Below are 17,751 nucleotides of genomic sequence, written 5' to 3' on the forward strand. Positions count from 1 at the left end.
TCGCCTGCACCATGCACTGTGAAACAGTTCACGGCGGAACAGCGGAAGTTCAGAAATTGTGCAGCTCAATTCCAGTGGTGCAGGCACAACGCTATACTCGTAACGAATGCCGAGATGAGGACGCGGTGCGGGTGCTTTGTTTTGTCCGCCTAAAATGCGCCGTCCAGTCAGTTTGATAAGTCCCGAAACGCAGGTATGGTCGGCTTCCGAGGCCCAAACACGCACGCCGTTGCGTGGATCCAGCAGACGTGCGTAAACGGAGTTTCAACGCCGCTTACGCCAGTGTGCTGAGTCGTCTGCTGCACTGCTGCTTCGCATCGGCACGCCTGCATCAAGTCGGTACCGTCAGTACGGAGGGTACGCCAAAATCGTGAACCCGTCTTGCACCTTACCTGTACCTTCTTAAACGAACGGTGTGGTGCAGAGGACGCTACTGCTGTACCGCTCAAACGAATGGCACAGGTGCAGCACCTCATAAACTGGTTCAGGCGGTGCAGGCGAATGGAACAGACTTGACATGACGCGACAGTCGCAACTAAGGACGTTAGCGGTATGTGCATAGCTTTAAATAATTAACATCATCAACGACAACCTGTGCGATGGTGTGACGGTAAGATGACATCGAACACGTTTAAGGATCCTGGGTGGAGACAGATAGTCTTCTGCTGCGGCGAATTATGCCGAGAGAAAAACATGAGGATGACGCAAGCAATATGGGTCGGACAAAGCTGCAGACAAGTGCGTTGTACTATTTCTGTCTCAGTATTCTGTGGGCGTAGTTTGTTCTCATGGACAAACAGCTCTGTTTGAAACCTCCTCCGTAGACGGCTGTTCTGAACATTGCGCTAAATTTGCCCCCTCATACGCCACATGGCGCAACGCGACCTGCGTCACTACTAAGAAGTTAATATTTATTTCTTACATGAAAATTGTAAGTCACAGCATGCGTGATTAGATATCCGCACAAGAGTGCGCAGTTTGTTCGGAGGCAGTTGTCTAGCATCTAATGGCCAGTAATCACCTTAAAGCAAATTAAGCAAGGGCGCTAAAGCTAGCCGTCCGAGTGGTCTTAGTAGAAAAAAAGATATGCCTTCGTAGATAGGTATAGCAGGTTGCCGACTGCAACATTAATTTCGCACCTTAGTATTGGACGATGCGAGGTTGTTACGCTCGCACGGGTCGCTGACGATGTCGAACACGAATACCGTATCGTACGGATCGAAGTTGCTCTGCGCGCTGTCGTTGTTCGCTGAGGTGCCAATGCCGCTGCAGTTGAGTGTAGCCTCTCGGCGCCAGTTTGCTTTCGGTGAAGACTGGCCTCGCCCGCCGCTGTCGATGGAGGCGTTCTGCAGCGCCTGCCACGCTGCCTGATGACATCACGAGAGCGTCTAGATCGAGGTCCTCGGGAGGCTGCCCTTGCGGCGGGGCCACTTGAACGTCGAGTTGCGGGTCATTTGGCCCGCTGGGTCGGCTGATTAGCTTGTACCTGGGCACGCAAGTGAATTTTAGGCAAGCGTTAATTTTCGCCAAAGCATATCACTCAAGCACAGACGCACATGGCACGCGACCAGAGTCTTTTCTTTTGTACCCGACGATGACAGATTTTTCAAACGAAGCTTAATTGTTATAAGGTACAGATTTCGGTGGCGACCGCGTACGCAAAAAACACCAGCCCTTCCCCTGTCGAGAAAATGAGAGTAAGCGAAGCTTGTCGTGTGTGTACCTGACCTATTACTTTTCCTTCCCTTTCGTACTACTTGCCCTTCCCTTTCCTTCTACTTTTTCTTTCCTTTCATGCAACTTTCAAGCCTCGGCTACGGAAGCCCTCACGGTCGGGTCGGCACGTCTATGGGTATGTCGACAACGGTGGACAAAGTCCTCCGTGGTCGCTTGCGTTCGATGTCTCGAGTTTGCTCGGCGGCATGGTTAGCGGCATTCGCCCGCCATTGCCTCTTGCGATTCTTCAAAATTAAATTGCTTCAAAATTACATCTGCCCGTTACGTAAGACAATGAATGGCTCATACTCCCTTAAGCAATGGCTCATGCCCCCGTAAACGCGGCGTCCCCGTTACAACGACAGAAGAGAAGTCAAATTCTACGCTGGAATGATGAGCGGCAACGCAGCGAGCTGTGGAAGAAAATGATGACGTCGGACTCAGGAGCAGTGGCACGAGCGCGTGCCGAGCACGAGCTCAACACTAGGGGCAGTGCTGATGATGATACCACGTACGCGGCACGCGTACACCAACCCCGACACAAGTGAGCCTGTAAAGCTTCGCTTAAAAAAATATCATCATCGCTGGCTCGAGCGTCATCGTCTTCTTCCGCAGCTGGCTCGTTTGCGCCCCTCGGTTAGCGCTCGTGCTCCGCACGCGCTCATTCCACTGCTCCCACGTCCGTCGTGTTCTTCCACAGCTGACTGCGTTGCCGCTCAACATTCTATTGTAGAATTTCCCTTCTCCGCTCCCTCCGACCCAACCCCTTCACTTATTCCGCTCCCTTGATAAATCAGCAAAGCTTTAACAGCGAAGCTGTTCTAGCTAACCGTAACAGTGGCGCCCGTTGTCGCAAAACCTCGCTGAGCTATGAAGTCACTGCGTTGCCTAGCAACCACCTCACGGAGCAGCGTGTGCCTCGCCTCCTCTCCGTGCCATGCACATGTTGCTACAGTGTACTGTAATGTTTCCTTGATATGGGACATTAAGGAGATAGAAGGAGAGAATGCGGGCAGCGCGCGCAATGCTCGGGAGAGGGAAAGAGAATATGCGAGCGAGATAAAATGAGAAAGAAATTGTAACAGTTTCAACGAGGCAACGTGCAAAGTTCCTGCCGACGCCGCCTGCGTTGCTAAGCCGCGCATGCGCCGAAGCAGTAGCGATGACGTCACCTCGCGTTGCCTAGTAACCGCCGGCGCAGGTGCACGCTCGCTTCGCCCGGCACAGACACGGCTCCTGCCTGCCTGCCTGCCTGCCTGCCTGCCTGCCTGCGTTTGTGGCATGACAGCAGCGCTGTCGCTCGTAGCCGCCGACGCGTCCAGCACTAGTCACGCGAAATGCCGCGAAAGCGAAGGTACCTCCGAAAATGATCGCTTGAGAATACCTTCCCTACATGCGTAATTAAGTTAAAATAACTTAACACCTAGCAGCAACCAAGTAGCAGCCTTCAGGATTGACACTTTCGCTGTGCCTAATCTTTGCCCGACCGACCCTGCGAACTTTTCCGCTTTTTCTTCCATCCATCTTCTGTCGTCGTAATGGGGAGGTCGTTTACAGAGAGAGAGAGAAAAAAATAACTTTATTTTGCCCAAAATGTGGTTAGAGGAGAGGGTAATGACTAGAAGCCTCCCCTGTCCCCCCTTTAGACGGCGGCCGGCAGCCCCTGAGCCGCGGCGGCGTCTTCAGCCATTTGGACTACTCTTGCTTGAACATCCGGGTCCGAGCTGAGCAGACGGTCTCCCATTACTCCTCATTTCTTATTATTAAACTTGGTCGTTGTGTTCTTGAACAGTTATTGTTATTATATTGTTTCTTTGGGCATGCACAGATTATGTGTTGAAGATCTGCTCGGTTGTTACAATGCTTACATTGTCTGTGGATACGTCTGGGTGATAGTAACTGAAGGCAATGGAGTTGGCGAATGTGTTGGTTTGTATTAGCAGCCAAGCCACCTATTGCCACTTGTTTAACGAGCAATGTGCTGCCGGGTATCTAGCCCTGGCTAGTCTGTAATGATCTATGATTTCCCTAAAGGAAACCAGCCTATCTCTGTCCGACCGGCGGATTAATGCGAATGCGTCCGTGTTGGTGCGTCCGGTGTTGGTGACGTCGTCTCGGTCTGCGAAACCTCGAGCCGCGTCATGCGCATTTACGTTGCCTGGCAGGCCAGAGTGGGCAGGTGCCCAGATAATTTGTATTCCCCTAGCTCGGTCTCCTTGGAAACCAGCCTAGAGGATTTCTTGCGCCTTTGGCGAGATGCGTCCTTTAGCGTAATTCAATATGGCGGTCTTGGAATCACTTATAATTTGATATTTGGGACACGATGTCATTGCTAGTGCAACGGCGACCTCTTCTCCTACCTCTGGCGTTTTTATTAGGGCTGTGCCTGACGTAATTGCATCTCCTTGATTATTGACTACTGCCACTGCCATGGCATCTTTATGTTCGTAGTCGGCTGCGTCTACTTAGAGCACATTTTCAGAATTTTCAAACCTTCTTCCTAATGCTTTGGCTCTTTCTTTTCTTCGTTCTTTTTTGTGCGTAGAATGCATGTGTTTGGGTAACGGAGGAATATATAGGTGTCCCCTAATGTCCGCTGGTATATCTGTTTTGGTGTCAGTTCTGGGTTCATAGCTGATGCGCAGTGATTCCAGAATATGTCCTCCGGTTTGACTTTTGGAGAGCCTGTCCATCTGGGCAGTTCTGTGAGCTTCTATCAATTCTTCTATGGCGTTATGCAGCCCCAGTACCTCGAAACGTTCATTCGAAGTGGAGACCGGGATCCCCAGAGCTTGCTTGTAGGTTTTCCTGATCATGACGTTGATTTTTTTTCTTCAGTTTTAAGGTCTTAGAATGGCGCTACGTAGACGATCCGGCTGAGAACAAAGGTTTGAATTAGTCTGATCAAGCTATTTTCTTTCATACCGTAGTGTTCATTTGCTATGCGCTAAATAAGACGCGTTGTCTGATATGTAGCGCTTTCTAACTGTCTGATGGTTTCCATATTGTAGCCGTTGTTCTGAATCCGCATACCAAGGATCTTTCTGCTTGCAACCAGCGGTATGGGTTGTCCTTGGTTTGCGAAGAGCTGTATATTGGGGCTTCAGTTTCCTTTTTCCCTCTAGACGTTGGCGGGGATTTCTGCGTGGACCATCCCAGAATCGCCTTTTGCAGTGTGCCCTGAATATGACCATCACTACTTCCCGCTATCCATAGCGTAATATCATAGGCGTATAGGCTATGATTTAGATCTTCAATTGAATTAAGTATTCCTGGGAGGCCTATCATGGCGACATTGAAGAGGAAAGGCGAGAGGACAGAGCCTTGCGGCGTATCTCTGCTTCCCATCTCTAGTTCGTCCGACGCCACTCCTCCTATTGTTAAGATTTCTCTTCTGTCCGATAGAAAGTTTTTGACATATTCGTACGTGTTACGCTCAACTCCTAATTTTCCAGGTTTTCCAATATTGCTTCATGTTTCACATTGTCGAAGGCCTTGGTCAGGTCTAGCCCCAGTATGGTCCTGGTTATCCATCCGGGAGCCGCCGTTTCCGTCTATTCATCATCATCATCATCAGCAGCAGCAGCCTATATTTATGTCCACTGCAGGACGAAGGCCTCTCCCTGCGATCTCCAATTACCCCTGTCTTGCGCTAGCGTATTCCAACTTGCGCCTGCGAATTTCCTAACCTCATCATCCCACCTGACTTTCTGCCGTCCTCGACTGCGCTTCCCTTCTCTTGGTATCCATTCTGTAACCCTAATGGTCCACCGGTTATCCATCCTACGCATTACATGGCCTGCCCAGCTCCATTTCTTCCGCTTAATGTCAACTAGAATATCGTCTTCCCCCGTTTGTTCTCTGATCCGTCTATTATTTCATGCTTAATTCTCAGCATTATGTATTGCGTCGATAACTTCGGGCGGAAGCCATGTGCAGTAAACTCTCGTTAACTCGATCGGATGTCTCGAATTATCGGATAAGTCGAATTTTTTTCTCTGGCACGGTGTCAACTCCATGGGTTTTTCAGCCCTTATCGCGAAACGCCACAGCACCAAACTCCGGATATCTCGAAACCAATACTACGAAAATGCTGTAAAAATGGCCGGCCCTTTTCCTACCAGAAAATGGGGGTAAGCGAAGCTTGTCTTGGATGCACCTTATGTTTAACGGTGATGCTTCTTGTGAGTAACTTGACCGTGACCAATGGAAGGTCAAGTGATCTGCTCGGCATTGGCGGAGTGCCGTAGCTTCAGCGGCTCGCACCGTAGGATCGGCCCATCGACGACGCGCCCTTTCACGCGTGATCTCACGTGGGCACTCGGAGAGAGCTGCATGTTGTTCTGGGGTACGGACAATGCGCGGCCGTCCCATCGGTTTTCCGAGACTGAACTGAACGGAAAGGAAGCGGGCGCAGCGCTCGCGAAACCCTCTCCTGCCCTTTCCCTCCCCTGCGTAAGTGAAACGGCTTTGAATGGCTGCGCAAGTAGAGTGAGCGCGCGCCTATGCAGCTGGCACCGTGTCTAATGACTCATGCTCCGGCGCCGGCGAGCTGCCACTGCGGAGCCGGAGCTTTAGCGTTACATCGCCGGCGCAGGCTAGCGTATGCAAGCTTCGCTTGAAAAGAGACTACCGGAACGTTTCTTGTACTTTTTTGCGCAGCTGGGGTATCGCCAAAAAGTGAAACCAGGGCCGGTATTTTGCAGCGATGCCTTTTCCGATCCTAATGCCTCTTCGTGCTTTTCGCGCTTGGTGCGCTGTCAGAGCGACGGTCCGCTGACGTTAACAACGCGATGAGCCGGCCCTGATCGGTGGATGATAAGACTAGCATAGAATAAAGCATCACGCATCGCTGCAAAATACCGGCCCCATGCCTGAAATGTTGTCCCAGTGCCTTGTGCTTGATTCTACTTCACCCTCACCTACAGTTCTCGGCAGGTTAATCCCATTGATTAAGCGGGCGGAGCGTCGCTACGAGAAGAGTGCGAGAACGAGAAGCGTCGGCCACAGGCGAGTGCGCCGCCACTTGTAAACACGGTGGCAACATGCGTCTGCTCTTATATGTTCGAGGTTCGCCGTTGCCTACATACGGCCGACGTGTCGTTTGCTGGGTCGCACATAATATCGCAAAAATGGTCTACTAAAGGTACCGCTCCTGGTACATTGAGCTTTTGTGAATAAGTCGGCGGTTACCGGCGCCATATTGGAAAGGCGTCATGTTGGCTCTACGCGGTGGTTATGCTTATATTTTCGTGAATTCGGCTATCTCGAAACTCCGCTTATCTCGCTTTTTTGCAGCTTTTACTACTTCGAGTCAACTGGGTATTACTGTATATTGTAGTTTGTGTATATAGTATATTGATGTTCATGTATATTATGTTGTATTGTGTAATACTGTTTTCATGCTTAGTTTAATTTTCGAAAAGTTTTGTGTGGCATTATCGTTTTGCTCAATTATTCATCTCCATGGTGCTCAATGAAATCGTTCTTATGTCCTCGTTGATTTCTATGTATCAGGGAGCCTCGGGGTCTGATCAAGCGTCAGCTTTAACGTGATAGCGTTAAGGGCCGCGTGTCGCAGAAAATGTGGTGTCGGCGTTGGCGGCGTTGTCCGTATGCTAAAATTTATATTAAGGTATATATAAAAATTGGAAACCAACAGTCACTAGATTTAAAGTTTTTTTTCTTCTAAATGCAACAAAAAGCGTCAAATTTGGTGCAGTAGTCGCCGAGCGAAACGAATTATCCTTTGACATGTATTTAGATAGGAGCACCCGAGCTAAAGCCCTTTCTTAAAGGCTAAACTTAATCTTCCTCTAAGTTGTTATCCCCAGCCTACCCTCATCCTTGACATGCAAATAAACTTGAATTTTATTTTCAATGGCACGGCTACTTGGACGACGAAGCACAATAAGTAACTATACGTCTAGCGCTGACTTGCTGTTGACCTTGTCTAGTTAGTAAGTTGATGGGGTTTTACGTCGCAATGCAACACGCAGGCTACAAGAGGCGCTGTGCGGGGTGGTTGCGCGTTTGTTTTCACCAAATGAGGGGTTCTTTAACGTGCACCCGAAACCTTGGTAAGCGAGCGTTATTTCATCGCACTTAAACCCCATACCACGTTTCTCCAGCTCACAAGACGAAGTAAGGCTGCTAATATCGAAAGATTGCGCTGGTAACGATGTCGGCTACAGACCCAGGTTATTCTAGACGCTTTGCAGAGAGACGGATACAACTGAAAGTTATCGTTGGACTGGGAGTGGAAGCTCCTGTAAGCACAGTTATGAATGGACTGCCACAATATACACAGCTCGATATTGTCGTGTGTATGTGTGGTAGCTCCTAAACGAATTTCGACGCTTTTACCAAGGTTTTTGGTTTTACCAAGTTCTCTGATTAATTGCGCAGATCAGTGATATTAGGAAACCTAATATAAATATGGAATCGGTGGGCCCAGGGCAGGCGTAATTAGAAATCTTTCGGCGATGTGCCCTTTTTTTTAAGCACTGAACGAAAGGGAGCCAATGGCGACAATTACGGCGACAAGTAACCCGGCGCACTTCTCCAAGCATGTTGAGCTCATATTAGCCCAGTATATTCCGTACCTGTTCAAAAGTAAAACAAGAGCATTGTATACCTGCCGGAGATGAGAGCTGCCATTTCTAGCTTGCCTTCTATTTCCAGGAGCACCTCTTGCCGTCCTTTGCCTCTCCCGGTGGACAGCACGTCCCACAGGTTCCTGCCGTCCACGTCACCAAGGTCCCGAGGGTCGCCGCCTTGTGAAGACAAAAGGGTGTCAGCGAGCATGGTGAGTCCTGCTGACTGCCGATGCAGTTTTTGCAGCCGGGACCGTTTCTCTGCTATGCGAACTGAGGCATGCCACATGGCAATATAGAATGACGCCGACACGGAAATGGTGCGGGGGAAGGCGAGCTGTTCGATTTATACAAGTAATGGTTCTCTACGACTGTTCTCTACCGTGCTCCAACTCAGTTTGTAGAGATGCGGAGCTCTCTCGAGACTGGAGCCAGGGAAGGCATGTCCCAGCCGGACTACCCAGATTCGGAGTAGTCACGTGATCGACTGTCTATCTGATCTCGGTCGCGCTCCCAAGTTATAGGTGGGAACGCCTCCGAGCGCTTTGAGCCCGAGATCGGTGCTCTGAATCAAGCAGGCGAACGTGTAGCGAGCGCTCGATTTCAACCAGCCTCATTTAAATACCACCACGAGCTCTAGAGCGCTAGGAAGCGACCAGTCGAATGTGGACGCTATAGTCCTGAGCGCGGAATAAACAAAGCAGAGCTTGCTTCTGCGTGCTTGCGAAGTGTTGCCGACGCTATTTCTTGGATACGAGGCCTTGGCACGCGCAGAACAAATATGGAGCCCACTTTTGATAAAAATGCGCATAATAGAGCTCTGTTTGGGGAGTCGAGAGGAATAATGCTTTGTTTTGATGTCCGTGAGCGCGCCGTCTGAAAATTTGGCCGCATTATTTGGGATGTTATGAAATGCTTCGGAGTAACTTTAAAGGAACCGCCTTTACATGAATGTTTCGTTCTCTGTATACCGTCATTAAAGAACTCACTAAAACACATCATGCCGAAAAGGCACAATTAAAACCTAAAGAAACAGTGCAGGTGACCATGCTCTGTAATGCTTCGGGCAAACGGACGGTGTTGTCTTTGAACAACACAATGGTTGCCGAGAGAAAGGAAACGCTGTAGAGGGCACCTGGGGAGGGATGAGACTACGAAGTTTGCGGGAACAGAATTACCCATGCCCCGCATCAGCAGACACAGGGCAGGGGTAATTCCATACCCCCAAACTTCGCAATCTCATCACTGCAGATTTGTTGGATAGGCCTTCGTTCCGCACTATACGCTCAAGGCGACTATACGATGGTGGCGGTGACGATGATGATGACGGCGATTCAATTTCTCCAAGTTAATGCGTTGTGTGGGATACCTGCGGCTGCGTATAGCGTGGGCGCCCAGTCGGAGATGTGCACCACTTGCTGCGACGGGGGTCGGGGTAGGCTTCCGCTTAGGCGTCCGGACCACAGCACCGCCGGCGTCCGCACACCTCCTTCCCAGACTTCCTGCTTGACACCGCGGAGGGGCCAGTTGGAGCCAGCGTTCGCGTACTTGACGGCCGCTGAGGCCAGCGGACCACCGCCGTTGTCGCTGGTGAGCACCACCAGGCTGTCGGCCAGCATCCCGCGAGACTGCAGCGCCGCCAACAATTCCCCAACGGAACGATCCATCACTTCATAAGCGCCTGCAAAAAGAAAGAGTGCGCGCATTCAAGGTGGCTCGTCTGTCTGCCCACTGCCGTTCATATTTCTCGTCTGGTTCCACCTCTTGCACTTTTCTGTGCTCACTCCACTTGTAACGACCACCGCGTCGCCTAAATTGACTAATTTATTTCAGCAGGTCTACCTCTACAAACTTTTCTGTAATACTGTGTAGGCCTTACTTTACCATTCATTCACCCCGCTAATGCGGCAAGTCATCCATGCGCTTGCTAAGACAAGTACCGAGGAATTGATTACCCAGCCTGTGGAACCTGCAGCGAGACGCATTTGCTTGTACAAGCTTGTACCTTTCAAGAGCGCTCGATTACGTACGGCTGCGCAGCAATTGGAGTACTGCTTGGTCTTCCTCTAACCTTAATGATTTACTGACTTTTCCCGAGCTATTGAGCTTTAAGTCTACACTAAGATGATACAGCTGTCGTCGAATTTTTGCTACAGGACTCGGCGCTCAGCTGTGGTAACCCTCCCTCTTTCTCTCAACAGTAGACGGCGAACAACGGAGGCCTGACCCTGCAGCCAGTGCTTCGATCCTTGTCGAGACATTGGGTCCAGGTTGAACTTTCAATGAAGTAGTCAGTGTTGTGCGCGGACAGCCTCGCTTTCTAGCGGCGGCGCTCAGCGGTAGCGACGCTATTGTGAATTACTGTGAATTTATCGCGTTTCGTGCCTAGTAATGGGATGTCAGGTGATTCCAGTTTACTGCGCACTGGAGATGACTCCGCACTGGAGGTGGCTCCAGTGGGCTGTTTTCGGCTGTAAAAACACCTTTCGGAATCGAGAGATACTAGCAACCGAACGTCTTCAGCCGTGGCTTCCGTTTCAGCTGCTTCAGCAGACAGTGTGTTCCTAGATTTGACGTCGTCTATGGTCCGGCTCAGCCCGTGTTTACAGCTCCGCTGCACTCTCTTATTGGAAGCGCGGGCGTCGTCTGGGCTATAGCTGGTGATAAACAGCTAATGCGGTGCTCAAGAATACTAAAGCGCAGAAGGGAACACCACCCAGTGTTGTGTCGTGTTTGCGTCTGTGTGTTTTTGAGCGCTGCAAAAGAAGTGGTTTATGCGCAATACGTGCCCCGTGTGCAATGCACAGCGGGACCTGCATCACACGATCTTCGCATGCAGCCGCATACGTGTACACCAATATTGCTTCGACGCCTGCGTGAGCAGCAGTTAAGTGCACTGAGGCAATGAAACGGTAACTGACATTTAATATATATATATATATATATATATATATATATATATATATATATATATATATATAGACAGGTTCCGTATATTTATTTATTTATTTATTTATTTATTTATTTATTTATTTATTTATTTATTTATTTATTTATAAATACCTTACAGGCCTCAACTTCAGGCATTTAGTAAGGGGTGCGTGCGGTACACAGAAAATACATAGTATATATGACACACATAAAATAGTATCAGGATTCATAACACAACCGTAACTACAACCTAGGTGGAAAAGAATTAGTTCCCGAAAAAAAAACGGCACTGACGTCACATTGCGACACATTGAGGCAAATGTATGCAATGTGTTAGGCCATGCTATATGACATGCGGTATACGCGGGTTATATAGCCACACCATTTTATCACTAAAGTTGCTCATGCCTTCTCTTACATTCTTGACACACTTATTCCTCGGAATCTTGAGCATGACAGCCCAAGAACAAATGTCATTTAACAAAACACCGAAAGCGCATGCCCAGTATCTTAAATCTTCGCAGACTTAAATATTAAAAGTTCGGAACAATAACAGAGCGTCAACCTGAAAATGATGTAATCTTATCGGCGCGGCTGTGCACTATCTCCGGGATTGGCCCAGGAAAGCGGTTTGAAATATACCCGATAGGAAAAAGAGGAGCTAGAGTCGCTAAGAAAGACGTTGGGTTTAATTAATAAACATAAATGAAAATGTTCGGCGGCAGGATTCAAATAGAGGACCCATAGCCCAACAGCTCGTTTCTACTTAGCTTACGTTTACTTCAATTCATACTGCCACTATAGTGGTAGCATGGCAGTAGGCTCGTAGCTGTATACAGCCACGAGCCTTACACTTCGTATAATATTCTAACATGTTGCTATCGCATTGATTGCTTCGCATTTTAGGCTCGTAGCTGTACACAGCTACGACCCCCACACTTCGTCTAGTATTCTAACATATTGCTATCGCATTGATTGCTTCGCATTTTAGGCCCGTAGCTGTATACAGCTACGAGCCTTACGCTTCGTGTAATATTCTAACATGTTGCTATCGCATTGATTGCTTCGCATTTTAGGCTCGTAGCTGTACACAGCTACGAGCCTTACACTTCATCTAATGTTTTAACATGTTGCTATCGCATTGATTGCTTCGCATTTTAGGCTCGTAGCTGTATACAGCTACGAGCCTTACACTTCGTGTAATATTCTAACATGTTGCTATCGCATTGATTGCTTCGCATGTTAGGCTCGTAGCTCTATACAGCTACGAGCCTTACACTTCGTGTAATATTCTAAGATGTTGCTATCGCATTGATTGCTTCGCATTTTAGGCTCGTAGCTGTACACAGCTACGAACCTTACATTTCGTGTAATATTCTAACACGTTGCTATCGCATTGATTGCTTCGCATTTTTGGCGAAACTGTGATATTTTTCTCGCTGTTCCGAGTTCAAAAAAGGTTTAATTAACTGAAAACAAATTGCCCGAATTCATTTTCACGAAATGTGCTTAATGAGCTATATAACTGCTCCGATGCAACATTACGCTGATTTGCAGATTCTTTCTCTACAGCAGGATATCGCGGCCTGCAAAGAATACGACTACATATAAGTACAAATGCGATTTTTTTTTGCTTGCATTAAACGCGACGTACTACTGAGCTCAGTATGAGCTGCAACGCGCGATCCCTTTGCCACTCGCCTTCGCGTTGCAGTTCATACTGAGCGCGATAGTTTCCAGCAATGCACGGGTATTGTGTATTGCTAAGCAACCATACGACAGTTCTTTAAGGAAATTTGACTGGCAGAGTGGATGCCCCTCTAAGAGAAACCATTTGCGAAATATATCTCGCCACAGACCCCGATAAAAAAAAAAACTCAAATATAACTTTCACAAAACAACCGCCGCAGCAATACATGCACGCACATTTTTTTTTTTTTTTTGGAGAAAACAGCAAATGAAGCAATTAGACAGGGCGGAGAACGGCTTTTCTCGCGCAGCCAAGCACCGCGTAAGCGTAAGCTGATGAAGGGGCTTTAGCTGCAACTAGCCCGATCCGACGATATATAGATAGAGCTTCTTTTCCAAGATGGCGGCGCCCTCAATAAAGAGATCTATATATACAGTTGGCAGAGCGGCCACTCTTACGCTACTGGGTGTTCTGGAGTACGAGTGCTCACGCATGACATAGTGGCAAAAGAAGTATCCTCCATGGTTAAAAAACAACTCACCCGCCAAGACCGTTCTGTTGTAATTTTCGATGTACCTGAAGTGGTCCACGTTCTCCTTGGGTGCCTCTGCGGTGCAGTTGCTGCAAACGGTGTGCCCGGCTTCATGGCTCATGTATAGAAACAGGGGCTGCAGAATAATGACAATAGATGATATCATTGCTCCAGCACTCACCACTAAATCTTTGAAAGAAACCGAAAGAAAAAACGCTTTGTGATGTTCCTCTGATTTTGTGCTCCTTGTAACGCTTCGCCTGTGCCCGCGTTATGCGTGTGTGCATTTCGGATGCTAGACTCGTCTCGCTTAACTTCGAGCAAGACTAATCTTACAGACTCGGTTCTTAATCGTTTGACATATAAGCATATCCTACTATCACTTGTTAGATATTACACCTGGAGTTGCATGCCTGGCTGGTATTCTCTTAGCTTTTTTATTATAAGACATCGTCTTTCTCCATTCTACAGAGGTAATCACAAGACTCTTCCAAAAGATCGTTTTTTTTTTTCGGCGTTCAGACTCCCGCTACATACGATGGCGATCTGTGTAATATCGAGACCATTGTTGCTGCAATGTCCAATCGCAGCCGTTATGTACTCGCCATATTTGTTGCGTGTGGGTCCTCGACCGCAATGAGGCATAACTTTGAAACTTCGAAAAGAGCCCAAAATAAATCGTACATGAACGTACGCATAACAGAGGTCCATTTTTGTCCCTGTTCTTCGTGATCGTTTTTTACCAACAAACATACACACCAACTCATCCAACAGTGCACTTTACTAATATTTACTCCGTTACTGATATTTACTCCGAAGCCACACATAGACTGGCCACGAACGTTCTAAAGACGCACCAAACCACTTTTGTAGTGTACGGTTGAACAGTTGGCGAAGAAGGGAAGCCTTAACCCAGAGTCAACATTTCTACACAGGTACTTGGCCTCATCAGGGCCGTGTCACAAAAGGACATGTCTTCGAGATTACCCTCGTCGGAACTTCGGCTCCGGGCGTGACCTCTGTTAGTCGTCTACTAGCGATCAATACAAGTCTGAGTCTTCGTGCGACCTTTTTGTCTTGTTTTGATTTGTTGCAAAAACGAAAACAAATAATGCGAACTGCAAGTTCACCTTTCGAACGTCATGTTCGTCGATGATACGCTTCGCCTCGTCAGTGAACGCGTTCGTCGAGTAGGTGCCATTGAGGTCGGTGACAGACTGCGTTGAACGACCGACGTTGCGCCATAAGTCCAAGCCGCAGTGTGCTCCCTGCGTTGACACGTACCAGACCGATGCATGCCATTAGTTGGTGGTCTGGCCTATATGATATCACGACACATCCTTTGATCAAGTATGCGTGTGTGAACAGACGCTGCACGCGTGGCAAAGCTTAGGCCTACACGGTTGCTTACACTCTTCGCGTATGACTCCCCCTTGTGAGCGGCACTGAGAACACTCCACCGGTTTAGTGTATGAAACATTGTCTTGTGCTAGACACATCTACAATCATTCAGATGACCCACCGCGGTAGCTTAGGGGTTAAGGTGTTGCGCTGCAGAGCTCGAAGCCGCGAGTTGGATCACGGCCGCGCGGTCGCATTTAGGTGGGACGAAACGAAAAAAAAAATCCCTGTATACTTAGATTTAGGTGCATGTTAAGGAGGTTCAGGTAGTCAAAATTATTACGCGGTCCCCCGCTGAGGCGTGCCTCATAATTAGATTGGGGTTTTGGTGCGCACAACCCACAAAAAAAGAAGTATAGTTGGCTCGACGACAACAATGATAATGACAACTACAACGCCTGGATCATGGTGGCAAGATCCACGAGAATGGTGAGCACGACGCCACGACGACGGCGACTGCACGGCCACGTCGATAACACGACCACATCGACGACGATGACAGCGGGGATGGCGATAATGAGGGAGGGATGACGACAACGCCCACGAAGGCGTTAATGGCTTACACGTCGTGGAGCGAGCACTAAATAAATCCTAGATGGTAAAAAAATTGTTTTGTGGCGACTTCTACGGAAAAGCAGTGCGCAATTGAATGCGCAATTAAAGCTGCTACACGCCAGGAAAATAGCCTGAAGCACCGGTAAGAGTCACTGCTATGAAAAAAAATTACAGCAGATCCACGAGGTGAATGATGATGAGATTGGGCGAAGCTCCTGGAAGTAATCATCGGTAAAACCGTGAAAGTTCTTCCGTTAATTCGCCCGATAAGATTGACGTGAAACTATTGATTAAATGTTTTATCAAACTTTTATTGCTGGTTTCCGTTGTCCTTTCATTATGACCGCTTTGTGGTCGGTGAAATGTAAGCTAAGTGGTTATTTGCACTGGTTGCAGATGAAAGTTGGCAAACACGATGTCAATGCAGGTGCCTCTGATGGTGGTTGGGTTGGGGTTTTCAAAGGAGATGCATTTGAGTCCGTACTTTTCTTACATGTGATGCATCAAGCAATGTTTGTTGGGGTCTGTAATGTCAACATTGAAGTCACCGACGAGCATGAAAGGTTTCGACTTGTCGAAACCGGTAGGTGGGTGTGTCGGTAAGTCGGTGTGTGCTCGTATGGATAAGGATCCTTATCCATACGAGCACACACCGACGGCAACGAGCATCGTCAACTACAAACCTCTAGCGTCTTTCGTTAAGCAGCTGGCGTCTTTTCGTTTTGCTTTAGAAAACATCTGGCGTGTTTCGTTGGTTTATTTCATCAATCAACGGCGTTTTGAACAATACGTTTAGTTTATACCGACATCTGGTACTAGCGTTAAGACTGGTTACACACTACGACGGGGACGAACGGGTGCCCCTATAAGGAGCTTCGCCCCTAAAACGCCGAAAGCGTTCTCCGGAAGCCGGAAGCTGGCTTCCGGAACCGGAAGCGGAACCGGAAGCGGCACCAGAAGTGGAAACGGAAGCGGAACCGGAAGTGGAACCGGAAGCGGAAGTCGGCTTCTGGTTATACTATACATATACATATATATGTATATATGGGTATACATACATATAGGGACACACAACGCCATCTATTGAGCAATTCATAAAACTAGACGTGGCGACCTACTACGACGAGGACGAACGGGTGCCGCTATAAGGAGCTTCGCCCCTAAAATTAGGGCAGAACGTTTCTCACGATGACTGACGAAGGTAACGAGAGTAGCATTCGAGCAATGTAGAGACACAAAGTATTTCTGAAGTCACGTTTGTGTAACATATATAGTGGTCAGCATGCCCTCCACCACGCTGTCACGACCTGCCACTCAGTAACTCACCTCCTGTGGCGTGTGGTCACTCGACGTTCAGGCCTCCACGAGGTTCATGCGTGCCGCGTCGCCCATGCCCTCACCCTCAACAAGTTTCTATACTTTTTACCTTACGTTTCCATCACAAACACTCAACTTAACACCCTTGAAACTGTCCTTTTAGGCCTCTACAAGGAAGCTATGAACCTCCCTATTACCACCTCCACCGCTAAGCTCTTTGCCACAGGCCTCTTCCATCCTCTCCGTTCTCTTCTCCCTCTCCACCGTTACTCCCAGCTTGCCCGGCTTTCCCTTACCCGTCAGGGTCACTGGTTACTGGCCCAGGCGGGTATATCCCCCATTCCCGTTTCCACATTTACCTCTCCTATATCCACCCCGGCTCCCAACCTACGTATCCTCCCCCTCCCATCCAATATGTCCCCCGTCTTGCATGCCAGCCGTCGTCACGCCGCAGCTCAGCACCATATACCCCCCCCCCCTTTACTACCCAAGGAGTAGCCTACACGGATGTCTCTTTCGTGGCTCCTCGGGGTTCCTGCGGCTACGATATCTACCATCCCCACCTCCCAGCACCTGAAACTCACACCAGCGGGCCGTTCCTACGCCCTCCGGATGCACTCTCTCTCTCGAGGTCCCTGCCATTGCCCATGCCCTACAATCATTTCTCTCCCTTCCCTCTCTCCCAGAGTACACAATATACTCCGATTCCCAAGCCGCCATCCACAACATACAGAACCGCACACTACCCCATTCACTCCAACAGGAGGTCGAAGGAGCGGTCTCTGCACTGCCGCCTTCCACCGTGTTCCTTCGCTGGGTCCCTGGGCATTCAGGGATTGACGGAAATGAGCTGGCCCATCAGCTCGCCCGTGACGCTTCTAACCGGGCACCGTTGATCCCCTGGCCCAAGCCCTCGGAGGACTGTGGGATACTCTCCCTGCGCCGCACCATCAAGGAAGTCTACCTCCATCTCCGTCTCGACAAGTGCCTCTACCCTCCCCCTCATCCATCAC

At 48.9% G+C, this 17,751-nt stretch overlaps 1 protein-coding gene across 1 annotated transcript in view; it reads right to left on the reverse strand.

Moving 5' to 3' along the window:
- LOC119440047 (arylsulfatase B) overlaps positions 1 to 17,751 on the reverse strand; it is a 50,139-nt gene that overhangs the window by 14,237 nt on the left and 18,151 nt on the right. Inside the window, exons 6-10 of the mRNA XM_049661340.1 lie at positions 14,596 to 14,733; positions 13,475 to 13,601; positions 9,682 to 9,993; positions 8,354 to 8,492; positions 1,140 to 1,486 (exon numbers count right to left, since the gene is read on the reverse strand). Of these exons, the coding sequence (XP_049517297.1) occupies positions 1,165 to 1,486; positions 8,354 to 8,492; positions 9,682 to 9,993; positions 13,475 to 13,601; positions 14,596 to 14,733 (1,038 nt within the window). The 3' untranslated portion in view covers positions 1,140 to 1,164. The remainder of the gene's footprint in view (positions 1 to 1,139; positions 1,487 to 8,353; positions 8,493 to 9,681; positions 9,994 to 13,474; positions 13,602 to 14,595; positions 14,734 to 17,751) is intronic.

The sequence above is a fragment of the Dermacentor silvarum genome, chromosome 2 (genome assembly GCF_013339745.2).
Source record: "Dermacentor silvarum isolate Dsil-2018 chromosome 2, BIME_Dsil_1.4, whole genome shotgun sequence".
Classification (NCBI taxonomy): domain Eukaryota; kingdom Metazoa; phylum Arthropoda; class Arachnida; order Ixodida; family Ixodidae; genus Dermacentor; species Dermacentor silvarum.